At 31.1% G+C, this 12,828-nt stretch overlaps 1 protein-coding gene across 1 annotated transcript in view; it reads right to left on the reverse strand.

Moving 5' to 3' along the window:
• The window catches only part of LOC131061595 (autophagy-related protein 18b), an 89,086-nt gene extending 81,887 nt beyond the window's left edge, over positions 1–7,199 (reverse strand). The window contains exon 1 of the mRNA XM_057995364.2: positions 6,927–7,199. Within this exon, the coding sequence (XP_057851347.1) occupies positions 6,927–6,976 (50 nt within the window). The 5' untranslated portion in view covers positions 6,977–7,199. The remainder of the gene's footprint in view (positions 1–6,926) is intronic.
• Positions 7,200–12,828: the final 5,629 nt, after the last annotated feature.

Raw genomic sequence — 12,828 nt, forward strand, 5'->3', positions numbered from 1 at the left:
GTTGGAGCCTCAAATAGACAGAGTTGAAGCTCTATTTTGTAACCAGGTTGTTGCCCATTTTTTTGCAGTTTAATAAACCGTGGTTTTTTACCCGAAAGGGTTTTCCACATGATAAAATTTCTTGTCTCTGTCTCACTGAATGTTTAATTTTAAGTTTTATGTCTTCTTGATATTTTAAAATTTGAAAATACTGATTTACCCCCTCCCCCTCTTAGTATTTTCTGTTGTTTTTCATGTTCTTTAAGTGTTGATTTACATGCCGATATGCTGCCGAAATCTTATTTAGATCTGCAAATTACATTATCATTCCTCTAAGGGTTAATGGATGCGAGATTAACTATATCTGATTTGAAAGTAACATAGGATACTGAAAGTCCATACTGGTTCTCGGAGGTCTTTCTAGGTTCGTCTTTCCCTTTCTCTTCTAAATGGATCTTGAAAGCCATGGAGGACAATGAACCATGGAATGTTAGAAGAAATATCCAAGATGCAGTTCCAAAATCTGCTATACAGTGGAAAAAAATCCACTCTTATGACCTTCTTTTTAAGAAATTCAGTGTTATACCTTCAAGATCTACTGTATTTGGAAGGCTTGGGAGTGCAGTAGGCAATTATTATGTGGTTGTGAAGCTGTCAATAAGACAAAAAAAAAATTGGTTTCAGATCCTTGTGTTGGAATGTGAGCCATAATAAACCATTGGCTCTACTTCAAGGTTACTCTGCTAAGAGGTGGGACAATATTCGAGTCTATTGTTGCAATGACATTCTTACAAATAGAAACATCAAATCTTGGACACATCTTAAAAAAGAATCTAAAATTGTGGACATGAATAAAAGATCATTTTTTGTTATCAAACAAGGATTGGGGACATTGCATTTTCCGATTATGATCAAGTTTAATACAGAATGCTATAAGAATTTTAAATGGAGTGATGGTACCCCCCTCTTGAATATTAAATCGCTCAGTCTTTATAAATTGTTATCTCAAACCCATGAGGTCTTTGAACATGTTAAAAAGGTCTAGAACCTGAGTCTTGAAAAGAGAGAATGGTCTTCTATTTTTTCAGTCAGCTGGTCAAATAAAATCCAGCCCATAAAATGTTGTTTTAGATGGATAATCCTCCTTAAGAAGCTTGTTACTGGTCCTACAACTGTTGTCTGCCCCCTATGTGATTATCATGAAGATATTGAGCACATCTTTTTTAAGTGTCAGTTTGCCTCTGCAATCTAGTCCTTATTTATGAGTAACATTGTGGGGTAGGATAGTAGGGATAATGTCTCTTGGTTTGAAATTTTATGTGGTTTTGTGCGCAAGGATTTAATAGTAATCTTAATTTTTTTTAGTTATCCCTTTCCACTGAAATTTTAAGGTTTTTATGGAAAAGGAATGAACAAGTATACCACGGCAAGACAAGGATCCTTACTGGTCTAGATCTAGACTCATATATCTAATGATTGTTGAACAGGTTACTATTACTCTAAAGATGCCAGCTGGCAGGTTTGTAAAGATTCCTGATGAACGTACTTCTCCACTGTTCAAAGAAGACATTCAAGAAGCAGAGTTATGGCCCAGAGATTTGAGAAAAGTGGACAGCAAGTTTCAAAATGAATACTTAGACTTTCAAAATAAGTATTGCAAATTTGCAAGCATCACCAATATGAGCTTCAAAGCGATGCAGCAGTGAGAAATTTGGAGGTTACTCACCAAAACTTCGACTGTAGCAGCTAGGAGAGAACTTCCCATCGCATTGGTGCTATACTTGAAATAGACTCCTTCAAGCTCAGCGGAAACAAAGTCAATGTAAAAGAACAGGACCAGGATGAACAAATTGCTCAAGATCAAAATGTGGGTGAGCAGAAAAAAAATCAATGATGTAAAATTTGGTAGTTGATATAGCCATTTATGATCTTTTTGTATCTATGAACTGAATCAATGTATTTTGTTTTCTAGCCAGTGTATAGCCTGGTTGGGGCTTATGTAATGTGACTACCCTGATCACATATATTGTAACCAGACCATTTCTTTTTGAGAATCGAATATCAATTTAAAAAGAAAGAAAAAAACAAAACAAAAAACTCATTACAAAATCCTGTCCCCAAAGGAACATGACCAAATTAATTACATGCATTGTAGAATTTATTGCAACTATTTTTTTCCCAATTTTCACTCATTACTAACCACGCTAGTAATAATTATAGAGTAATAACTCATCTGATTTATTTTTGCCTATTGTCTCTTGTGAGTATTCATAATTTGAGAACATGAAAAAAATCATACACAAAATGATTTGCAATGATATTAGAAAAATATTTTGTTTCTTTAATGGTCATCTAGTTGTCTTAGTTTAGGAAAGTTTCATTTTCTGCATTCTGTTAATAATTGGTTTTTGAGAAACATTGTCTCTTGTAAATTCTTTATATAGAGCATTCGTCTCTATTGTTTAATACAACATCGATTTACAATAACAAATGATTTATTATTGATGCAGGAGCATCGGGACAAATTGGGATTTTATAACTACCTCGTGACAAAGATCATGTGTGGGAGACAAAGGCTACATCAGGTGAAATAAGTTTTTTGTTTAATATTAAAAACAAAGGAATCGGAAAAGTCGTGCATCAAAAGAGGTAAATAGGACAAATATAGATATGTGAAAGGACGCAATCAAATGCCTCTTGGGAAGCCACAAGAAGGAAATATAAGTGAAGCGTAGGAAATAAAGAGCAGGGAGCCCACATTGCAGAATAAGGAGTGGCTTAGACGAGTAAGACCACCCAACAAAGATGAGTAGTGGCATGGAGAATAAAGAATGAGGGATCCAAAATAGAGAGGGCATTCTGCTGCGTAGGAAAAGGAAGGGTCAGATTTAGGATGAAAGGAGAGCAGTAAATAGCCAAAGGTTGCTGCACGAGGGAATATAAAAACAAGGGCATAGAAAAATAGAATGGAAGACTGCTAATAAACTTACAGTGTCAATGTCTGGGAATGTAAAAAGAGCCCATAGTGCAGAAACTTGCAAAGGAAATATAAGTTGCTGTTCAGGTTGGAAGAAATTAGTGACAAATGGTGTGAGAAGGTTAGAAAGAAAATATAGTTTGAAATAGAAAGAGACCAAAGAAACATAGTTGCGCAGCAGGGGAAGATGATCTCCAATGTGGAAGGGAGAAATAGAGAAAGTTATGACAGAGATAAAATAAAAACAGTGCTGGTAAAAAAACCAGTGAAAGAGAGACTCGTATTGGCTAAGGAGACAAAGAATTCAAGGGGGAAATCTACAATCTATAGAGAAGTATTGAGCGATGCAGAATTGGCTTGTAGAAGAACAAAATTCCTTGGCTGCAGTGTAATGATTCATCAATAAATTCAATATAAATTGAAATTATCCAGTTTGCAAATGGCGTTTGATTGTATTGTTATGTAAATTGATTTTGAAATTAAGTTAGTTGCGAAATTCCTCAATCTGAAAAGACTCAGTGGTTTTGCTCTGCATCAAGTGGTAAAAGATCTTGAGAGTGTTGAGACATGGACCAGCTAGGACTCGAACCTAGGACCTTCCATATGCTGTTGGAGTGCTCTACCACTGAGCTACTGGCCACTCTTGGACCAGTCCATCGTCGGTCCGGGTGTGGCTTATTTCCAACACCAACACCCCTCCTTAAGCCACACCTCTCGTGTGCTTGGGACTCCTAGCCTGGACCTGGCTCTGATACCATGTTGAGACATGGACCAGCTAGGACTCGAACCTAGGACCTTCCATATGCTGCTGGAGTGCTCTACCACTGAGCTACTGGCCCCTCTTGGACCAGTCCATCATCGGTCCGGGTGTGGCTTATTTCCAACACCAACAGAGAGTGCAGCATATGCACCAAGACCTGCAGGTGAAGATTGGTGAAGAGTGAAGAAGCCAAGAGAAACAGTTGATTCTATGAGAATCATGTTGCCTGTCCTCCAGCAGAGATGAAACTGGGTAGAAGGTGTGCAGACTTCTTCCACTGAGAAGAAGTGGGTACAAGAGGTCTTTGAGAGGTGCATCTTCCAGAATCCTATTGGATAGAGGATAGTAATGAGAGTTTTGTTGCAAGGTGAACCTGTAATTGCAGAGCACATTGGCTCTAAATTGTTTGTGATTGCAGATTGAGATTGTGCCACGGTTGTTTGGCAAAATGTTTTGGAGACAAGGAGAGTGTTTGCTGATGAAGAAGGAATTTGTGAAGCCATGGAAAGAGAAACAAGAGCCCATCTAAAGGAATGATTCATTCGGAACTATTTGCAAGTCCGGTGGAAAGACTTGCAAGGTGATGGTGGACAACGGTAATAGAGAAAATTTGGTTGCATTAGAAATGGTTGAGAAGCTGAACTTGAAGAGGATGAAGCACCCTAGGCCATACTACATTTCTTGGTTGCAAGGAGTTCATCAAATTCGAGTAAGTGAACAAAGCATTGTAAATTTTCACATTGGCAGATATAAAGATGAAATTGTATGTGACATAGTACCCACGGTGTTTTGTCACATTTTAAAAGGTCAACCTTGGCTTTGGGATAGGGAAGTTGTACATAATGGCAGCGATAACACATATAGCATAATTAAGGGCATTAAGGAATATGTGTTGAATCCATTGCGAGATAAACAAGAGGAAGTGGTAACAGAAATTGCAGTATGCCCTAATGAGTGTATGAAAGAAGAAAGCAACATCAAAGTTGCAATAAGTGAGAAAGAAGTGGCTGGGAATCTTTTGAAGGATCAAGAGAAGAAACAAGAACAATTTGCAGCAGATGGAGAAGTTAGGATAACAGAGTTAGAAGGCCCTGAAAATGACAAACCAATGGGCGAAGAGGAGAATGATTTTCTATGGAAAGAGGAAATGAAACAAATCAACATGTGGTTAGAAGGAGATTTGAAAAATGAACTTGAAGAGTTGAATGGTGCGACAAAAAGAAAAGCAAAAGAAGTTGGAGCAACAAAAGGAGATGAGGTAAAATTTGAGAATTTTGAGTCTAATTTGTTAGAGATGATGAAAGCAATAAAGGATAAAAAGAAAGAAGAAAGTAGATACATGGAGAGCTTCAATTTCCATACAGATTTGTGTAAGGATGCTGCAGATTTAGTTGTTGTTGAAGAGCATGACTTGCTTGAGGAAGAGATTAAGAGGATCAAGAAGTTGTTCAGGAATGAACACTTGAGAGAGAATGAAGGTGCAGCAGCAAAAATGGTGAAAGAGACAGTTGTAACAGCTTAGTATGCAGAAGTAAGTTGTAATTTTTCTAAAATCTTTGATGAAGGAATGGATGTGGATTTGTTTGTTGCTAAGTTAAATAAAGAATTAGTGAAAGTAGAAAACAAAGGAGATTATGTGGCTGCAAATTGGTGTGTGTATAGTTCACATTTGCATATAGAAGTAGTAGAAGATGTTGCAGGTGAGAGTTGGTGGAGGTGGTCAGTTTGTGGTGGGTCAAAACCCATGAAAGAGGAGAAGAGGAGAGGAGAAAGAATTCGGCAGAGGACGATGATAAATGGTGGTTGCAAACCCACAATGAAAAGAGTAGACAGCAAAGTTGCGGAAGAAGGATGACAATTGTTTCGGCAAGATGCTGGAAGAAGAGGAAAAGGAAATGACTTCTTGTATACTTGTCACAGTGATGGAGTTTGCTGCAGATTGTTCGTAATCTTAAAGGGTGATGCTATCACTCGACTCCACTTTTGTGAGCCTATGCTCACAAACCTTTTACCAGGTGTGTCTGATGAAAGAGCATTTTGACAAATTGGAGTTCTGTAAGTACCTCGTGACAAAGATTGTGTATGGGAGACAAAGAGGCTACATCAGGTCAATTATTAAGTTTTATGTTTAATATAAAAAACAAAGGAATGGGAAAAGCCGTGCATCAAACAAGGTAAATAGGACAAATATAGATCATGTGAAGGGACGCATTAGAATTTGAAAAGTGGGCAGATCAAATGCCTCTTGGGAAGCCACAAGAAGGAGATATAAGTGAAGCGTAGGAAATAAAGCACAGGGAGGCCGCATTGCAAAGTAAGGAGTGGCTTAGCCGAATAAGACCATTCAGCAGAGATGAGTAGTGGCATGGAGAAAACAGAATGAGAGCTCCAAAACAGAGAGATAGCATTCTGCTGCATAGGAAAAGGAAGGGTCAGATTTGGGATGAAAGGAGAGCAGTAAATATCCAAAGGTTGCTGCACAGGGGAAAATAAAAACAAAGGCATGAAAATATAGAATGGAAGACTGCACATAAATTTACAGTGCTAAAGTCTGAAAATGTAAAAAGAACCCATAGCGTGGAAACTTGCAAAGGAAATATAAGTTGCTGTTCAGGTTCGAAGAAATTAGTGACAAATGTGTGGGAAGGTAAGAAAGAAAATAAAGTTTGAAATAGAAAGAGACCAAAGAAACATAGCTGCGCAGCAGGGGAAGTTGATCTCCAACGTGGAAGGGAGAAATAAAGAAATTTATGACAGAGATAAAATAAAAACAGTGCTGGTAAATAAAACCAGTGAAAGAGAGAAGCGTATTGGCTAAGGAGACAAAGAATTCAAGGGGGAAATCTACAATCTACAGAGAAGTATTGGGCCATGCAGAATTGGTTGGTAGAAGAACAAAATTCCTTGGCTGTAGTGTAATGATTCATCAATAAATTCAATACAAATGGAAATTGTCCAGTTTGCAAATGGAGTTTGATTGTATTGTTATGTAAACTGAGTTTGAAATTAAGTTAGCTGAAAAATTCCTCAGTCTCGTAAGACTCAGAGGTTTTTCTCTGCGTCAATAAAGTTCGAAAAGAAAAAGAAAACGAAAGAAAGACTTCCTTAAATTTCCTTAATCGGCTGTGAAGAAAAAATTATGATGCAGACAGTACCATGCTTAGAAGACAAAATAAAACCCTAAGCGCAGAAGTCATTATTATTAATTACCTGTTATCCTGATTGAAGGAGGCATTCAGCAACCGCTGCTGCGATGTCATGGTGAACACCTTTTCACTTGAATTCAAAAGCCCGTATAATTAGCATACATCTTCAAATTAACGTCAAATATATCGAATGAGTAAATTCGAAGGGAATTGTTCCCGTTTCGCTTTCCAAAAAACCAGAATCTGGATATGTTGGCTGCACTCGAGAATTTTATCTCCATAAGAAGTACTGTTGTATGATTATGATGTGAAGAATAGATTTTACTCCGGTAAGGAGAATATAAGTACAGAACTCTGGTAATAAATTAGCTAAAACTGTAATCTATCTTAGAGCGCCGGGTAATGCCGTGTAAACATGTGTTTGCGTGATTTTTAAATATCTATATTAATTAAATATAAAATAAAATAAAATCGACTTGGATTATAGGAGATGTGTTGTAAGCTAATTAAAGTAATGTATTATAATAATTATAGGAATTCAGTAAAAAGTATTTAGTCAGAATTTTGATGTAAAAGTACTGTGATTCATTAAAATATATAAAAATTAAAATTAATTAGATGAATGTTTCTTGGATTATAGGAGATGTGTGGTAAACTATTTAAAGTAATGTATTATAACAAGAGAAGCGTCAAGTTCCTTTAATAGTATGGCTAGTTTAGAGTAGAAAATGAAAAAGGAGGAAGATAGAAACAAGGAGATAAACATAGATACAAATAAATAGAAAGTATAGATATAGAAAGAGATATGGAGAGATAGTTATAGGGAGGGCATCAAGTTTCTCTAATAGTGTGGCTAGTTTAGAGTAGAAAATAAAAAAGAAGAAAGAAACAAGGAGATAAGCACATATACAAACAAGTGCCACATAGTGGCGAGTACTTGCCTTAATAATTTTTAGTTTAATAATAATATTGTTATAATTATTACAAATATTTATTTATTGTAACTAATATTAACCAATCATTTACAAGTAAAATAATTTTTGTAAATTATAAAATTAAAAAACATGCATCTATATTATAGAAAAAAGTTGAAAAATATAAAACAAAAGAAAATATTTTGTTTTCATTGGTCTAAATAATTTTATTTAATAACCATTTAAACATAACAAATGAATTTTCATTACAATGGTATTGCCTAACGGCAAGCACTAAAAAAGGAAAAAAGAAATAACGTATTAAAAAAACCTCCCTGAAAGGTATGACTTTTTCCTTTTGAGAATATATAAGATTTTGATTATTATTAATAATTTATATCTTTAAAATAATATATTGTTTTGTTTTTATTTTTTAAGTTGTAAAAATAAACCTTTGAATAATTGATTTGTTTGGAAAAAAAATTTAAAATAAACTGATTTAATTTTTTTTTTTTAATAAATTAATAAATCAAAAAATGTCATTAATTTTTTTATAACTTATATTACATGTGAATAAACTCATAATTTATATTATTATATTATAATGCAATGAATATTTTAGATCATTTTTTTTTATGTTGCTTAGGATTTTTTCACAATGATTTAGTTTCATTATCATCGTTTTTATAAGATTTAATATTTTTTTGGTTGTATGATTAAATTAATATGGATATTTATCTTTTTTGCCAAAAAAATATTATTGAAATTTAGTTTATTTTGATTATAAATTAAAGAACATTTTAAATATAATACATATTTTTAAAATATATATATTTTTTATCTTGTTGATAGGTTAACTTAAAAGAACTACCTATTACAACAAATAATGAAGTTAAAATTTAAGCACTATTTTAGATTCACAAGATTGTGTCGTTTATAAGTTTTTAGAAACTCAAATTAAAGAAGGTAAATAATTTTAAAATGCGTGGTGATAATGAAAACCCTGAGATTATGCGTTGTTCCGAGAAACCCACCTATAAGAGGCAAAACGATATTAGCCAATCAATTGCAACAAAAATATTTTTTGTAAATTATAATGTTAACAAATGTGCATCTATACTATAAAATAAATTTTAAAAAAATTAAAGAAAGAAAAATTATTGCTTTTCATTGGTCTAAATAATTTTTTTTAATAACCATATAAGCACAACAAATGAATTTTCATTACAATAGTATTGCCTAAAAAACTTTTTTTCTTATCAACCATTGGAGAATATTGTTTTACTTGTTATAGACGGATTTTTCGGAGGCTTTCTAATTTAGTGGACACTTTCGTTTTTTATGCTGCCACTAATATTTTATTAAGGTTTATTGTTGTTTAAGTTTTTTAATTATAAATTTTATTTGATTTTTTAATATACAAATAATAATTTCAACTCTTAAAACAACATTGTGGAGAAAGGTACATTGTTATGTGACAATTAACTTGAGAAGTGCATACTTCAATGATTTACCCATAACTAAGAGTGTCTATATTTTTTATTTATTTATTAAAAATACCATCCTCTATTTTATAAAGACCCGTGGTTCCAATCTTCTAGTACTTGCAAATAAAACTATTTGAAACCCATTTTGGTAAATAATTTTTTAATTATAATTCAAGTATTATAATAATATCATCATAAGATTAATATCAATATTTACATTATATTGTTAAATAATAAATATATTAATAATTATATTTATTTAAAAAATTATTACTAATTGTTATAAATATTAAAATAATGTGTTAATTAAATTATAATCTACATTACATATTAATTATTATGAAATTAAAAAAAATTAATTATTTGATAAAGTGAACGATAATTAATTTTTCAACACAAATTTCTTAAAATAATATAATATTTTTTTTATCTATATTTATGACAATTCAAATTATATAAATAAAATTAATTATAAATTATAAATTTTCAACTCTTTTTCATTATTCTCTATAAATACTAACATGGAAATATTGTAATAATTGTTCAACTAAAAATCATATTTATATTAAAAAATATTTCTTATTAATAATATTATGTAATTATAATTGATAATTTCATCTATATTAATTTGTTAATAATCAATTGAAATTGACATATTTGTTATTTATATAATATATATTATATGTTAATAAATTTATTATATAATTATATTTATTATTTATTATTGAGATATATTCTTAACTATTAAATATTAAATTAATGAATAATTAATTAGATGTATTTATTTTATTATTAATGCTAAATTATTATTTTTTAATTTTTAAATATTAATGTTAATAATTATCATATTATATCAATGTTATATCATAATATTAAATCAATTCTATAATAATTAACTAGATTTATTTAGTTATGATTAATGCTAATTTTCTTATATTTTTATATTAATATATAAAATTTATATTCATAATTATTCTATTATATCAATATTATAAGGCAAGTACTCGCCACTATGTGGCACTTGTTGTACTTTGTGGAGAATTATTTATTGTTGTTGTATGTATCTGCTTTCTACATCAAACTTGGCAAAATATTAGAGGTCTATTTGTTGACATTATTTGAAAAATAGATAGTTATGTAATAGGTGTGATTTGTAATTGTTTGCAATTAGTGTAATTCAAACTATCTAAACCTACTATTATTAATTAATGTATAATAATAATATTTATAATTAGATTTTTAAATACATATATATAATCATTAAATTAATTAAATAAAGTTAATAGTATAAAATATAGATTTTATTAATATTCGTTACTTTTAATTGTAATATATATTAATTAAAAAATTATTATTATAAAATTTAAATTAATTAACAATAAGAGTTAGATATATATATATCACCACCTTAAATAAATGTACTTATCTTTTTAAATGAGTTAAACAAGCTTACTTTAAAATGGTTATTTTTAAAAGTTTAAAATATTTTAAATATATATTTTTAATAGTTTTACTTTCTTTTTGTAAATTTCTTAACATTTTTATATAATCAAATCGATTTTAAAAATATTTAGTATTTATTTCAAAGGAAATTTTTTATCTAAAAAGTGTTGATTTCAATGTTCCACTTTGATGCAAAAATGGGATGTACTATTGTGGGGTCATTTTATAATTTTTTAATATATGTCATTTATATTTTGATTTTTATGTGTAACATCACAACATGATGTTCCATGCCTTTTACTATTCTAGAACACTTCTCAACATAAATACTATCCCAATATTATTGCTTTTTAAGTATAACTAAAGCAGCAACAAGAGATCAAAAATACAAATAAAGTAATTTTAAGTAAAATAACATAACTCTTAAGTAAATAAAATATATATAACTTTTTAAGTAAATAAAAATAATGCACTAAATAAAATAACTTTAAAATAATTCTTAAATATATTATAAAAATATATTTTAAATAAACTAATTCAAATAAAATTGTAATAAACAATGTAACAAAAATAAATAACTCTTAAATGAATATATAAATTTTAAACTAAAGATCCCAACATTACTAATAATTACAATTTTACAATATAATTAATAATTTTATATTAAATATTTAAGATATGTAAAATCAAGCTCATGAAAAAAAATAAGTTATGATACTTAATGAACCCAAAAAATATCATATTTGCTATTAATTTTAAACTAGCAATTGTGCCTTGGTGTGCAATGGTTACGTCGAAAATACATTGAAGGTCAATAATTAGAAAAAAATGTGAATTGGTAAACCATTTAGAAAATGATGTTTGTGTAACAACGGTCTCAATGGAGAAGTGATAGTTCCAAATCAACTATGCATCTACTTACAAGGATCCAAACATTATTAGAATAAAATCTCTTAATAAATAAGATAATTAGAGCCCATCATCAACATGCTCATGTTATGTTTGCAATATAGAGAGAAAAAGAGATGGATAGGTAAGGATAGAAAGGAGTGATAGAGGGGGAAAAGATAAACAATGAGAGAGGGATAAGGAGATAGAGATAAGGGATAGAGATAGAGATAAAGATAGAGATGGAGAAGGAAATGGATATTGAGAGGAGAGGGAGAGAGAGGAGAGAGAGGAGAGAGAGAGATATGGAAGAGATAAATATATAGTGGGAGAGAGGAAGAGAAAGATAGAGATGGAAAAGATAAATATGCAGAGGGAGAGGGAGGAAGAGAATTCGAGAGGGAGAGATAGAAAGATAAATTTAGAGATAGGGAGTGATATATAGAGTTAGAGAGAAAGATATAGGGGTAGACAACAATGGGTAGATAACAAGATATATGTAGAGGGGGAATAGAAGAAATATGGAGAGATAGAATTGAATATGCAAAGAAATATGGATATATCTAGATCTAGAAAGGAGAGGAAAAGAGAGGGGGAGACATGTTTAAAGATAGAATAGGAGATAGAAAGATAGAGGGAGATAGGATGAGGAAGAGAAAACAATGAGAAGAGGGACAAAAAAGAGAGGAAGAGATATAGATATATGAGAAAGGAAAGGGAGATATAGAGATATATGAGAAGAGATTTAGGGAGAGAAGTAGAGATAGAGAGATAGATAAGGGGATAGGAAGTGAGCTAGGGAGGAATAGAGACAAAGAGAAAGAGAGAGGGGAGATGTAGAAAGAGAGGGAGGAAAGAGGGGGAGAGAGGGAGAGAAATTGGTAGAGGAGGGAGAGAGATATAGAGAGGGAGATAGAAAAGAAGAGGGGTGAGAGAGAGATAGCTTAATGTATAAAGGAGAGGGGGAGAAGGAGAGATATAAATAGAGGGTAATAAAAAGATATAGAGAGGGATAGATAAATAAATAGAGAGATGAGGAGAGATGTAGAAAAATAAGGAGATAGAAGTAGACAAAGATTTGGATAGATAGAGATAAGAGACATTTAAGTGAGGTATAAATAGATATATATATATATATATATATATATATATATATATATATATAGAGAGAGAGAGAGAGAGAGAGAGAGGATGTGTGTGTGTGTGAGAGAGAGAGAGAGGAAGATGTTTCAAA

Source organism: Cryptomeria japonica, chromosome 3, assembly GCF_030272615.1.
Source record: "Cryptomeria japonica chromosome 3, Sugi_1.0, whole genome shotgun sequence".
Taxonomy (NCBI): Eukaryota; Viridiplantae; Streptophyta; class Pinopsida; order Cupressales; family Cupressaceae; genus Cryptomeria; species Cryptomeria japonica.